Here is a 15,004-nt window from a genome sequence, read left to right as displayed (position 1 = left end):
TTGGGCCTTGGACATGTTGGCTCCAGGACCCCTCTGCTTCCTCTGCAAATGTTCTGGTTAATGCCGCCTCAGGCAGGCAGGCCTGCAGGTTCCTCACCATGCGCGGCGTCTCCGCCAGGACATGGCGTGACACGCATGTTCCAGCATGCCTGCCTGCTGGCCTGCACATGACTTAGCCCCAGCTCCTTAATCCTTGTCCATTCTACTTATTGTCAAGGGCAGGGACTAGAAGTCGAGGAAGGGAGGATTGTTGCACTGACCCTGGAACCATGAACGTGTTTAAGCAAACATATAGAAAGTTTGACCACGGCAGGGGTGTGTGTGTGTGTGTGTGTCTGTAGGGGGTTATTTTCTGCATTTCCCCAGACTAATACTTTCTGCTTGTGTTGAAACATTTTGAGGCAAGTATTGTTGTAAGCTGAGAATTCCCCTAATGAAGAGGTCTCCATAAGACCTTTTGGGTCTTGTGCTTTTTCTAAGTGAAAGCACACCCACAGCAGTGTGTATGTGGTGGGTGTGCGCCCAGGCTCAGAAAACCTGGAGCACCTGCCTTCAAGTGGCCATCACATAAAGTGGGCAGGCAGCCCGTGGCGAGCCCTGGCTCCTCCTCCCCTGCCATCTCAGAAGCGCTTGCTTTCATGGTCTTTGCCGGATGCAGCCCAGGAGACTCCGGGGCACATCTCCTTCCAGACTTCTGGATGGCTTGTCCCGACAGAGGCCTCTGGGGGAAGCAGGCAGACCTGGAGCTCGGAATGGCAGCAGCTTAACTCATTTCTTTGTGAGAACTTTGGAGCTCTGATCGCCTCTAGCGATACCTGGGATGGTAATTATTCTGTGCCACTTTTGCGTCATTGATTAATGATTCCCAGAACCATGAACACATTTCTCTGCAAACAGCTCCATTTGACATGAGGAGTGGTTTATTTAATGTATGTTAACTGTGGGCTTGTGTCAGCTGCTGCGTCGTTGGGGATGGTCCCTTGTTCCCCCTCCACAGAGCTGCTCACAGAAGTGAAGTGAGTCTCCACTTAAAAAAATGTGCTTCCAGACCCAGTCCAGAGTTAGAACTCACATGGGAGTTGTTTTTACTGTTGCTGTTCTTTTTAATTAAATGAAAAACTAAACATTTATTTATTTTTCATACAAACTCAATGTAAAATATTAGTTTGACCTTGTTAGAAATGAAATCAGCTCAAAGGGAGATAATTTTGCTCTGAACAGCAGGGAGCAGCATCAAGCTCTTCGTAGGTATCTTTAGCTGAAGTCATTTGTAGAAAGCCAAGAATTGTGTTAACCTTTGCACGTAGTAACTTTCCCCCTGGGTGAGTCGCCGCGAGTAACTTTCTAGAATACAGAGCTGCACATGTCATCCCTACTGAACACCTTCTGAGACTCTCTTTGGCATACTTTGTGCACAAAGCTACTTCTGAGCTGGCCCTGTGCTTCCCTGGACTTGCTTCCCTTACCCTTAACATGAGTGGGCGAGTGGGCACACACACACACCTGCCTTTTTACTCTAATTATACAGAATGACTTATAATCTCTAAACATGTCCAACTGGCTCAAGACGTTGTACCTTGCAAAGTTTCTCCTCTGTTTTAATCGTCTCAACACCCAACCTCAGCTTTAGGGTCACCTCCTTGGGACCCACTTCTCTGATGTCACCTGCCCCCCACCTCTGGGCACTGTCTGGGCCAGGCACTCTCCTCTGTGCCCTCAGAATGCTTGTATTTTCCCCCAACCCCATGCTGTACCAGGACAGTTGGTATTCTTCTCTCTTTCCTGTTAGACCATGCGCACCACAAGATGTGCTTTCCCTCCCTTTATGTTGGTGTGGAGGCACAGGCCAAACATTCAATATGTATCTATTAAATGAAAGCATGAGCAAATGGATGAGTTATAGCAATGTGCCTGCATGTGATGGGACCTCATCTTTCATAGCCTTGCTGGTGTCCACAGATCAGTTTCTAAGTATGGTTTTCAGATCGTCTGCATCAGAATCATCTGGGCTGTCTATTAAAATGCAAATTCCGGGGCCCATTCTGCACTTGCTGAATCAGAAAAACTGGGAATGTAACCCGGGAAGATGAACTTTAACAAGCTGCCTGGGTGATTCTCATATATACTAACTTCTCAAATAAATGCTGAGATCCACAAGTCTGGGTTTTACGATATACAGAGCTGCCCTGGCTAGAAACATGCTTCAACTTCAGTCACTGAGTGCAGATTCTAAATGCAGCTAATGCTACACACTGTGCTTTGAACAGTTCAGGACTTGTAATCCTTTTCACATTATGCTGGTGCAGTTCCATCCTTTTCCATTTGGTCTCCCCTGAGCCAGCAGAGAAAGGGTGGAGGCTTGGCTGTTGGCAGGCTTGCTGTGGAAGTGGCACATGCAGGCAGGCAGGGGGCATCCCTGCTCCTTGTCTCCACCTGAAAATATGAGCTGCCATCAAGAGATCCAAGTGTTATATTTCTTCTCAGATCTGCCAAATTGACATGTAAAAATAGTATCTCCTTATTGTTTTAATATACATTTCTTTGATTACTAGTGTGACTGAATGCTCCATCTAAAAGTGATCAATAGAGAAAAAGTAGATGCCCGAATTCATAGGTAGCCAACACAAATGGAATTGAAATAGTCTCTCTCTTTTTTGATACTTAACTTTTTCTCAGCAATCTGTACTGTTTTTTGAGATAAGAGAATACTTATTCCATACACCACTGTAACAGAATGTATTGATAACAAGGTCTAGGTGAGCAGACATATGGAAAGGGAAGCGTGACACATGTGAGCGGGGTTGAAGCTTTCTCTGCAGTAGATTTTTCGCACAAGTATAAGAGAATGTACACGTTAGCTCTGTTACTGGGTACTTCACATGACAGCTCTGAATCTCACTTCTTCTGCCTATAAAATTAGGGCATTGTACTCAATTGCAGACTAGTAATGCTGGAAAAAATCTTCAGGGAGCCTCCAGTTGGCCTCCCCCTTTTGCACACTGAGGCCTGCCTCTAGGAGAATGTGCTGGCGTGGACTTCCATAGAATGTCCCAGCCAATTGTTGTCCCTCTAACTTGAGCTCTGGCAGTTTTGGATTTCCAGACAACCTGTTCCTTATCATACACAGAACCAGGTGTGGCCATGTACTTGGTTATTCACCCATCAGGAATGATAATATATCATCTAGCTGATCCTAAAAAATTCTACTTATGAAGCTGAAGTTCCACTCTTTTTAAAGTGATAGAATCACTGCAGGAGGGAATTCTTAATCATGATTAAACTTGGGGGTGGAGCCCTCTCAGGGCTAATTTAAATGGAAGAGCAGGGAATAGTTCACTTGGGTTCATTTTCCAGTTTTTAGAATGCCACTCTTTTCTAGCAGAATCAATTTTTAAGCTATAAACCCAGCTCTCACCAGACATTTTTCTTGTGGTTTGGTTTATTCTGGTTGTTACTTAATTCTCCCCACGGGAAAACATCAGGAGATCATGGAAACATGCTGCAGCCCCTGCTCTTGGCACCACAGAGTTTGGGTGAGGGGGGGCATCATGGGGAGGGGAGAGGTTTGCGAGGTACATAGGCCTGGACTGTGCCTGGGCCCCGCACGTGAGCATGTGAATGTGAGGACGAAGCATCCTCCTTACAAAGGCATAAGAAAAACGTTTCAACGGCTTGGCATAGGGGGCATAAACACCCTGCAACAATGCTGCTGGGAGTGTAAATTAGTGTCACCTTGCAGGAGGGCAGGCTGGCACTAGATCACAATTTAAAATATCCACATCCTTGACCTGCAGTTCTACTTCTAGGAATTCAACCTACATATTTACTCATGTGTCCAAAGTGACATGTGTACAAAGCTGGTCACTGTAGCATCACTTGTGATGTCAAAACATTTGAAAACAACCTGAGTCAATAGGGGGTCAGTCAAATAAGTTGTGGTACATCCATGCAAGGGAATGGTCTGCACCGTTTAGTAAAAGTGAGACAACTCTATAAGAAGTGATTTGGAAGGGTCTGCTAGATGGCCTATTAAGGGAGAAAACTAGATACAGACCAGTAACTATACAAATATGCTGTTTGTGTAAAAAAAGAGAATATGTACAAAACATGCTGTGTATTCACAGAATCTCTTCAGTATAATATACCACAGGAGAAGCAAAACTTTTCCTCTACCCTCTTAGAGTCTCCAGCTAGGCCTGAGAATTCAGTGGACAGAAGACAGATGGACAGGAGAAATGCGTACAGATTTTATTTTTACATGTACATGGGAGGCTTCACAGGAAAATGAAGACATCTAAGGCCCCCAGGATCTGAGCACACCTACTTTCCAGCTTCACCAGTCACACTGACCTCTCTTCTGCTCCCCAAACCTGCCCTTCCTGCCTCTAGGCTCTGAGCTGGACGTTCCCGTTCCCTGAAATTTCTTCTCCCAGTTTTTGCATGACTGCCCATTTCCATCCTTCAAGTCTCAGGGTCTGTCTAAAATAGTGTCCCCTCCAAGTTTCTCTCTGCCTTATTATTATCAACCTGTTTTTTTTTCTCTCAACACATATCACAGTTTGTGATAGTTTATTAGTTGATGTGTCTTCCCCCACTGGATTTTAAGTCCCACGATTGTAGGGTTCTTGTTTATCTTGTTTGTTCCTCACTTTGACTAATCCTGTTTGATGCAGCAGTGTGAGAACTGGTATCCAGGGCTGCTTTCCAGGCTTCACCACTGCAGTCCTATCATTGCTCCCAAAGGTGAGCACAGAGCTTGACTTCAGTCCCAGGCTCTGCCACTTACCCATCTTTGATGAGATTATCTCTGGGACCCCTTTTTTTTCCATCTCTAAATTAGAGTAGTAAAACTACCCTTGCCCAACTGTAAGGATTATACTGGTTAATATGTGTAAAATGTTTACAATGGTTATAAAAAAAAAAGTAGGTAGTAAAAAAAAAAAAAATCAGGTCCTCTTTTGGATAACTGGAATTAGCACAGAATTACCCTGAGAAAATGTTGGTCTTGGTCTTACTCTGGTCCATTTGGGCTCCCGACATCTAAAAATTCATGTATTCTCTCACTCGTTCCTTTGGAGATTTTTTCCATGTAAGGACCCACCTAGTCCTTACTTGATGCGGGACTCTGGGTCATACCAAGACACCCTCTCAGGTCAGGCTCCCCAGAAAGCCAACGTTGAGCCAGAGATGTGCGTGCAGCAAATTTATTGGGAGTGCGGGTCATTGGACTGGGCCCAGCGAGAAGTGCAGTCTCAGCAAGGCCTTGGCTGAGCCCACGGGAGCTCAGAGTTAACCTGAGTGGAGGCAAAAGGTCTGGCCCTTCCTTCTCTGCACTGACCAGTTGTTGGGTACGGATGGCCACTGGGATGGGGACATGGCCTTTGGCCAGGTACTCTCTTTAGCTGAGGGATTCTGGAAAGCTGCCAGCATCTTTAGCTGCTGAGAGAACATGCTTGAGCCTGAAAGACGAGATCTGGGTGGAGCTCGTGCCACCTCTGCACACACCTTGTACCAGCCTTGGCCTTGTAGACGGCAGTACCAGTCTTGCACTTGTGGTTCTAGGCAGACCTGGTTCCAGTCCTGGCTCAGCCAGTTTCCAGCTGGCCTCTGGACAAGCTCCTTCGCCTTTGGACCTTGAGGGATGCCTTGGACCTTGAAAACTTTCCTCTTTGTTCACGGAGGAATGTTTTGCACAGTTGTAGAGAAGCTTAAAGTGAGAGGAAAAAAAGGCCAATGTGCTCAACACAGCAATAAACACTCATCCACATGCCTCGGTGGGGGTGGGGTGGCCTTGGGTAGATGAAATAATGAAACAGGGTGTTGGGTGTAGAAAGGAAACTTGGACTGTGAAGAGCAGTGCAGCTCTGGGGCAGTGGCTCTGTCATTTACAGGGTGCTACTCTCACCTCCAAGGGCCTGGTGGGTGACCGGCCACTGCCCTCCTGCCCTCCAAAAGGAGATGGGCATGCTTCCTTTGCACGTGGCCTGACTCTGGCTCTCTCTCCCTGCAGGTGACACAGAAGTACTCCCTGGTCATCGTGCAGGGCCACCTGGTCTGCGAAGGGCTCCTGCTGTTTGGCCAGCAGCACTTCTACATCTGCGAGAACTTCACACTCTCTCCCGTGGGTGATGTCTACTGCACCCGGCACTGCTTATCCAAGTGAGTGCCCCTCCTCTCCCAGCAGATTCTGCCCTGAGCCCCAAGCTGCCTTCTCAGCCACCCCCATGCCTATGCCTCCCACCTTGTTCTTTCTATGGGCTCAGGTTTGGGCCTGAGAGGAACCTTAAGGCATAGGCATCATGATTGTGGTTCCCCAAAGCTAAAATCTGGAGCGGTTAACAATGCAGCAGCTCCTGGGGCTTTCCTGCTATGGAATGCACCACAGGACAAAGGGCATAGGTCCTTAGGTTGTTTGGGTAATAGAATCTAGTCCCATCAGCTTACTCATTCAACAACTTCTTTGATTGTTCATCCTTACGCAAGACATCAGGCCCTGCCCCTTCATGCCCGCAAGGCGCATGAGAGCAATCAGCAGCATAAACAGGTCCTTTTGGAAAGAGTTTGGAACACACTATCTTCAAGGGACAAAACATATGTTGTTTGAGGACTCTTCGGGGTTCATGCTTGGAGAGATGTTATGGGGCTTGTGTGGTGAGGGGCAGGTACTTGAGGAAGTAGGCTAAGATCTGGGTCTTGAAGGGTGGGTGAGATTTGGGTAGAAATCTGAAGAGTCATTTTTACACCAACTAATACCAGAGGTCTTTGGCAGGAAATTCCGAGGTTCTTCTTTAGGATCAAATGCAGTTGGTCTACTTGGGTTCAGTCGGTTCTTATTGATTAATTCTCTAGTGTTTATAAAGTACTGTCATTCAAAACCAAATTGTGTTTGCACTTTTGCTAAAGGTTCAGTTCTCAAGTTGTATGTTTTCATCACTTTTGGAGAAATTTAGATGCAGATTTATTTTCTGGTTAGCCAAGGCTCAAGTAATGACAAAATGACCTCTTAGCCCAGTGGCTCTCAAACTAAACTACATCGAATCACCTGGAAGGCTTGTTAAAACAGACTTCTGGGACCCCTCATCAGCCCAGTTTCTAATGTGGTAGGTCTGAGTTAGGGCTGAAGATTTTTAACAAGTTCTCAGCTAATGTTGATGCTACTGGTCTGGGACTACACTTTGAGAACCACTCTTTAAGACTATTGACAGAGGAACCAGAGCCTTACCTGCCAATAACTAAGAATTTTAACTCCCAGGTGTCATATCATTTCCAGCCTATGTCAGGAAGCAAGAGTTTAAGGAGTACGGAAGGGTAGATGTCAGCCCACCCTCCTTTGATTTAGGTTTGTTTTAAAATGCTTGGCCTTTTTCTCTCTGCTAATTTCCATCTTTTATTCATACCAAACGTTCACCAGTTGCAGTGAGTCTTCTGTTCTTTTCCAAGGCAGGAGCATAATTAATACTTGGCACACTCATTCCCATCTTATTGCTCATGTTTTATTGATACTGATCAATATGGACAATGGGTCTGCCGACGCGCCTTTCTGAGAGCTGATGAAAGCTTTCTCCTCTACGTATATGCATGGCGTGCCCATGAAATGACTTGCATAAACCATTGCTTCACTCTCCACCTCTGGTTTAAATTGAGTTGGTGTTAGAGAAGACCTTATTGATTAGGTAAATCGTGTGTATGAGGTGTATGTAATCATGATCAAATTGACTATAGCTGCACTTTTAATAGAAGCTCAGTTGTCAGGTTGGATGTACTCAAGTCTGGAAATGTACTTTTCTAGAATGCAAGTAGGAGAGTAGTGAGAATAAGTTACTACCTTGGAATATCGTTTGGGAATTGCATAGGTAATTTTAGTCCCCATACCTCAAAGAAGTGTTGTTAACCAGACAGTGTGCTCTCTGATCCCCTGTCTACTGCCCTAGGAAAATGCTGGCACTCGTGGAGTTGTGGTTCTCAGAGACGGGCCATTAGATCATGTCAGATCAATGGGGATTAAGTCTTATTTTGACCATGGAGACTAAGGAAGATACATAAATAAGCCAGTTAAAAATAAAGCTAAGTCAACTCTGAAATGTTTCTCTAAAAGACTGCCATCAATTTGAGTACAGTTGAGCATTAGACTTTGAAAGAGACTCCCCAGTGTACCATGAAAATATCCCAAATAAAACTCAAGAACACTGCCAATCCTCCAGCAGTGATTGGCTTGTGTACTTTGGAACTTTCCTTAGAAAGTAAGACCCTTTCTAGAAGGTTATATTTTGCTTTCAGTGGGATCTCTTCTTGGCAGAATAGGGTGACTGTACTAATTGGGCTGGCCAAAAAGTTCATTAGAGTTTTTCCATAACATCCTATGGAAAGCCCGAACGACCTTTTTGGCCAACCCAATAGCTGTCTAGGGCTCCTGTAACAAAGTATCAAAATCTGGGTGGCTTTAAAAAAAATAATTTATTGTCTCACAGTTCTGGAGGCTAAAAGTCTGAAATCAAAGTGTCGGCAGGGCCATGCTCCCTCTACAGCTTTAGGGGAGGATCCTTCCTTGCCCCTTCTAGCTGCTAGTGTTTCCTGGCAATCCTTGGTGGTCCATGGCTTGTATATACATCACTCGGTCACATGGCCATCTTCTCCCCATTTGTGTCTGTCTCTGTCCAAGTTTCCCCTTTATATGAGGAGACTAGTCATACTGGATTAGGGCCTATCTTAATGACCTCCCTTTATTACCTCTGTTATTTACCTGTTTCTAAATAAAGTTAAATTCTGAGGTACTGGGGATTAGGACTTCAACATATATCTTTTAGGGGACACAGTTCAACCCATAACAGTAGCAGCCAAGCTCACAATGTATAGCATTTGATTCATTTGGTGGGAATCCAAACCATCCAACTGGCTCTTTGTGATGGGGTGCTTTTAGTCAGATATTTCCTTCACATCAGTCAGCAGTTTTAAGGCATCATCTCTCTGTTTAATTCAACAAATACTTATTGAAAGTCTGTCTTGTACCGGCACTGTGGTAGACTCCACAGATACATAGATCAGTCAGATGTGGGCTGTGTCTGGTAAAGAGTTTGTGATCTAGCAAGTTGTTTGGGTTTAAATTCCAGGTATAAATTCCTGACAACAATTGGATACATACAAATGTGGGGCAAATCAAAGTATGTTTTAGTTTGAAATCCACTTCTATTACCAAAGACCCAGTCAATCAATATCATGATTATCATTTAGTTTACTGTGATTTCCCTAGTTAAGAATATTAAAAGTTTTACTATGACCACCCTGGACAATTTGCGTGTATCATAGGTGTCATGCAAGAGCTGTGAACAGCATCCTATGAACTGTGGCCACAGCTCCATCTAAAGAAGAACATGGATCAGCGACTCCTTTCTACTCATTGACCTTGGGGGCCTGAACTCTGATTTAATGCACATGTAGAATATAGTGTTGGCAAAGAGACGCAGTCCTAGCTGTGTGACTAATGCTTTGTACGCTGGAACTCCAATCTGGACCCTGCATCAGTGAACTCAATAATGTCATTCACAATTTAGTCTTCCTGAGAAACTGAGTCTGTCTGAGCATTCCTGCCTTATGGATTATTCAGTCCCTGCAAGCAGGAGAAGAATGACCATCTTTCCTCCTAAAAGCTCCTTCCTAAAAGCATTCTCCAGAGCATTCTTCCTCATGTCACCAGAGTTTCAGAGTCCTAGGTTGAGAATCAGTCTGCACAGAGTAAACTGGAAGGAGGGAGCTGGTGGGGGAAGCTCTGTAATTGCCAGCCAGCCTGTCTGCCTCGGGGGAGAAAAGGTGCGGCTGCGTGAGCTTGGGTTTTAGATTCAGAGGACCTGGTTTGAATCCAGTTCCATGTGACCTTGGAAAAGTCACCTCTTCTCTTTGGAATGTAGTTTCCTCATTTCTGATATGGGAATCATAATAACACATGCTCAGTAAGGGTTCATCACGTGGATCAAATCAAGGACAGGGAAGTGCCGAGCAGGCTGTAGAGCATGACGGTGGTCAGTCCACTCAGCAAACATGCCCAGAGCTCCAGGAAAGATGTGGAGGATGAGATCCATGGGCACAGGTCTGTGCCCCCATGAACTCACTCATAGTCAGCTGGGGAGAGAAACCAACCAAAGGTGCAGCTAAGGTACAGAGAATGTTTGCTGTGCTCCCACAAGAACGGGGCCGCAGGACAACACGCCACAGGTCACATCATTGTCACTCTCACAAGTGCCTTTACCTGGAATGCTGTTTGGCCTAAGTCAAGGGTAGGAACCAGAGTTACCTCCACGACCTCTTTGGGAGTCAGGGAAGTTTAGGCGAAGCTCAGCTTAGCACCAGAGGGAAGCATTAATAATGGACAATGGGCCTCAGCCAGCAGTAAATTTGAATTAAAATGTCCAAGCAGAAGCATCCAGAACCAAAGCCACATTTGTGTTTGAACAATCCTACAGCAGTGTGGCTCAGAACAGGGGCCCTGAGAGGGTTGTTCTGAGAAGGGGCAGGAGTCCACAGGGGTGCGGTCTGGCCATGTGGGCGCTGAACAGCCGGGTCAGGCTGTGTCCCACGCGGGTAGCCTTCCCCTCTATCTGGCAGTAACCATTCTGCAGAGTGTGCAAGTCTGAGCTCTTAGCACTGCAGATGCTGGACCAGCTCTGACTGCTGACCAGAGAAGTCCCGCGGGCCTGTGTGATGGCCTGATCTCTTTCTATTTCCCCTGGAAGCGTGGCCTGCCCTGTAGGCTGGGCGGTGAGGGCCGCCCCTGGAGCTGGGGTGGGAGGAGGTAAAGCACATTCCTGCCACCTAGTGCTGGTGCGGGGCTCCTCGGCTCTGTGGTGGGCACACAGTCTTCTGGAGGGCTGAGGTGCTTGGAAGGCCCTTCCTTTCTCCAATGCTAAAAGGGTGTTTTATCAGAGCTTTGTGGTCATGTACACAATGCAAAATTGCTATGTAACTCAGATGATCAGAAATGTAACTGTCCATACTGAAATCAAATTTATTTCTCAAGTCCCCATTTGTATTGGTGGTGGAAAGCTTCATCTGGTTGGTTATCTGAAGGTATTTCAGTTACTTCCAGTGCAAAAATTGTTCTTTTTGGGATAAATACTTAGTCAAATTCATCACTCCTCCTTCCCCCCTTCTCCCTTTCTTCCCAAGGGGAGTCATTCTGACCTCCGGGAGCGGGCATCCAGCATCCGACCTGGCCGGCCCATCCTCTGCTCTCTATAATGCCACTAGTCCGTGGTCCAGGCACGGTGCTCTGGGTCCACTGCTAACGCTGGGGTCATTGTCTTCCAGCCCATCAGTGCTCTCAGCCCTGCCACCTGCCTCTTTGAAGAGTTTTCTGCCCCTCTGTCCCATTTTACACTAGGTGCTAGCCCGACTGACACGGCTGGCCTTCCCAGGGCTCCGTGTTGCCTGAGACCATGCTGGACAGGGCTTGTCTTTCTGCCTCATGTTCCAGGAGCCTGAAATTTCTCCAGACCTGACTACACATCTCTTTCATTCTTCCCCCACAACCCCCCAGCCCATTTCTGACCCCTGTACTCAGAGAGTCTTCTCACACTTACACTCCGCACCCTGTGTCTTTATCTGTCCTGGAGGTGGGCCCTTTGCCTTGCTGTCCCTCCCCTGGTGAGGGCAGTGCTCCGCCTTACTCCTCAGGGCAGGGCTGACACAGACAGGTGCTCAGACAGGGTTTATCAGGTCAGTGGGGGCTGGCACATCCTCCAACGTGTCCCAGAAACTCAGGTGGGCCACGCACGGTGCAGGCAGGGGAACAGCCTACCAGACACCCTCTCACTGCGTGTCTTGCTTCCTTTTCAGCATTAGCGATCCATTCATCTTCAACATGTGCAGCAAAGACAGGTCCTCCGACCATTACTCGTGCCAGCGCCACAGCTACGGTGACCTCAGGGAGCTCCGGCAGGCGCGCTTTCTCCTGCAGGTGTGTCCCGGGAGGGGGCCGGAGGGAGGACCATCTCTTCTGGGCACAGGTGGTCCAGGTGCCACTGAGGCCCCATCTGAATGTGAGGGACACACCTCCCTGACCCCCTTCACCTGTGCACAGCCCAGGGCCCTTTGAGACACCTGTGAATCCCAGTGGCTTATGTTGGGCTGGTCCCCTCGCTGGGACGGAGTTCTGCCTTCTGTTTCACTGTCTCCCCAGTCCCTGCCATTTGGCCACTGGGCCCTTCTCTCTCTCACTGTGTCATTTAGGATCCAGCCTCTTTGCTTTATTTTCCCCTTGACGTGCCGCAGAGCTGCCTTGGAGATTCAGGAATACAGGACAGGGCAGCTCCATTGCCTCGTGGCAGAGCCGATGACTGAGAGTCGAGTGCCAGTCTGCCCTCTGTTCTGACCACGGGGACACCTTCTCAGGCCACAGCCCCTACCCTCTGCCCTCCTCACAGCTTCACCTACCTTCAAGCTCCTGGTCATTTCCTGGGCCAGGTGTTTTAGAGATCTCCTGACTGTCCCCTCCAACCAGGATCCCAGAGCCTTGTCCAGTGCATTTAAGGGCTCATCCAGGTACTAAACAGAGCTGACTCCTTCCAGAGGCAGAGCTCTGCTGTCAGCTAGTCACAACCACATGCTTCTCATACCCCACCTTGGAGAACCATCACCTGGTTTAGAAGCATCACCTCAGTGGCAAAAGGAGGAAGAACTCTGGGGAAGAACTCTGGGGCTCCCACTGGCCTCAAACACATCTTGCCTTCACCAGCCCAACCTCAGCAATAGCAAAGCTGCGTCCGTGCCCTGGGGCCTCCCAGGCAGCTGGCAGAGGAAGAGAGGAGGGACCACCCTTGGGGGTGGGGAGGAGCCCAGATCCCTCCCCGCTCACCCTTGCTGCAGGGTCACCGTTCTGCAGAGGCCAACAGGGACAGTGCTAGGCCCTCGGGAACAGAATAAGTGTGCCTTTCATTTGTAAATTTCTTTGTCCCTTGATCCTCCTGCTGGAGGCCTCATTATTATTCTCTGAAACTAAAGCTCAAGGAAGCCTTTGCGGGGGGGAGGGGGCCGGGGAGGGGGGCTCATTCTAGGGAGGATCAGCTGCCCTGCAGACAAGGGTCCAGCAAGCTGCTGACATCTGACCCAGCTCTCTCCCTCTCCCTCCCTCTCCGCTGCTTTTGCCCACAAAGAGCTAGTTCTCATTTTGCCTGCACTTAGTGCCCTTCTCTGAAAGGAGAGTGAACTAGAAAGGGGCGGGTGGAGGAGGCCCTGCCCTGATGATTCTGACCACAGCCAGCATGGGCCCAGTCCTGAGCACAGCTCTGCAGCTTTGGCACAGTCGGGCACCTCTCTGGGCTTCCATTTCCCTCCAGTGAACAGGTGACCACGTCTTGTCTTTTCCACCGTTACATATATAGCAGCACTTAGCACATTTTAGGCACATAGCAAGTACTCAAAAAAAAATTTGTTTTAAATGTATGTCTACTTACAGGTTATATATAGTAGCAAATAGATATCAGTAAGTGAGTGTCTTTCTCCCCAGTAAAAGGGGATTGTTTCCAGATGGTTGGTTAGCCTGACAGTGGTGGAAACCAGAAGTGGGAGAGCATGTGTGATGGCCAAGTGGGGCTGGGAGACCTTCATGAGCAAGGCCACCATTTGTCCAGCCCTAGATTCTCCCAGAGGAAAGTCAGAGCCTGGGCACTTAAGGTTGCTGGGACAAGCTGTAGCCTTCATAAATTCTACGTTCATCATCTCTCTGCACAGTGTTTATATTTCTATTTGTAGAAAAAAAATCTGTGGCTCTTATGTATACCCACAGAGGAGAGGGGTGTTTCATTATCATTACAGATACTTTCCCTCTGCTCAGGAATCTAATGAACTGGACTTTGAGAACTCAATTCCAGCCAGGCAGGAGCAGGACCTGACTGCTGTTGGATGCAGGACCCCATCTTTGAGTCTGACCCTCCCCTCCCCACCTCTCCCTCCATGCCCAGGCCTCACCTCTCCCAGGCCCTCCCTCAAGTGCTGGGTATTCTTTCGCTGACCCCATCTGATCCTATATGTGGACTCACTCTATCACTATTCCAAGTCTGTTATTTATAGATTGGAAGGGGAGGGAGGAGGAAAGGAAAGCAGGTAGAGTTCATTTAGGCATTCACAAAATACCCTTGAAACAACATTGTTATGTCAGTGTGGCCACGTCAGAATGGCTCAGCAAAGTGGTTTGGCAAAGCACCCTGTGCCTTCAAGTCTGTGGGTTGGCGTAAGATGCTGCCCAGATTGGGACTTGCACCCACTCAACCAGCTCCCCTAGTGTTTCTGGTAAGATGACCCTTTGGTTCAGGAAATGAAACCCTTGACCGGGAAGTAAAAGTGTCCGGAGGTGTTACCGGGCACTTTCCTCTCTTTGTCCCCTCCTCGCTTGCCGTGGGAGTGGGGCTCTTGTTTCCTGCTTCAGCCAAAGGAACTCTTAGGTCTCCTGCCCTCCTGCTCATTCTGTGGAGACCCCATTCATCACTGTCACCAAGGTCTTCATATCCCCTGCAGGAGGTTGGAAGGACTAACCAGGAAGGGGTGCCTGTGTCAACCTAGATAAAGAGGTAAATTGAGGCAAGCTTGAATTACCAGAAATTGAGTTAATTCAGGAATAGCAGAGGAATAGCCATTCACGAAACACAGGCTGTCCGGAGCTACAGGCGAATCCGTTGAGGGTCAGCTTATCTATGGGCAAGGAGCACAAGTGGGGGCATCCAGCCAGAGCCCAAGCTGTAAGTTCACTGGCTTGAGGATGGGAGGGGTTCTTGGTGGATGTTCATTGCTCACGAGGTAAGTCTCGATCTTCTGTAAATCAGGCATTTGTGGGAAATCAGCCTCTCAGTTCTTAAGTTTCGTTTTTCGGAGGACGCATGCCTGAGGTTCGCCCTTTCATATCCTTTGGTTCCATTTTAGATTGAAATCCTTTCACGCCTGACACAGAGTCCCAAATGACCCACAGCCATGGCTCTGTTGCCCTGGCGGGGGTCGGGGGGGCGGGGGGGTGGTTCTCCAT

The 15,004-nt window shown here is 47.9% G+C and overlaps 1 protein-coding gene across 1 annotated transcript in view; it reads left to right on the top strand.

Moving 5' to 3' along the window:
* The window catches only part of WDFY4 (WDFY family member 4), a 277,765-nt gene that overhangs the window by 187,899 nt on the left and 74,862 nt on the right, over positions 1-15,004 (top strand). Inside the window, exons 44-45 of the mRNA XM_082425453.1 lie at positions 6,011-6,159; positions 11,827-11,947. Coding sequence (XP_082281579.1) covers positions 6,011-6,159; positions 11,827-11,947 — 270 coding nt within the window. The remainder of the gene's footprint in view (positions 1-6,010; positions 6,160-11,826; positions 11,948-15,004) is intronic.

Source organism: Balaenoptera physalus (assembly GCF_965194825.1).
Source record: "Balaenoptera physalus genome assembly, chromosome: 14".
Taxonomy (NCBI): Eukaryota; Metazoa; Chordata; class Mammalia; order Artiodactyla; family Balaenopteridae; genus Balaenoptera; species Balaenoptera physalus.
This window is presented reverse-complemented; position numbering and strand designations above follow the sequence as displayed.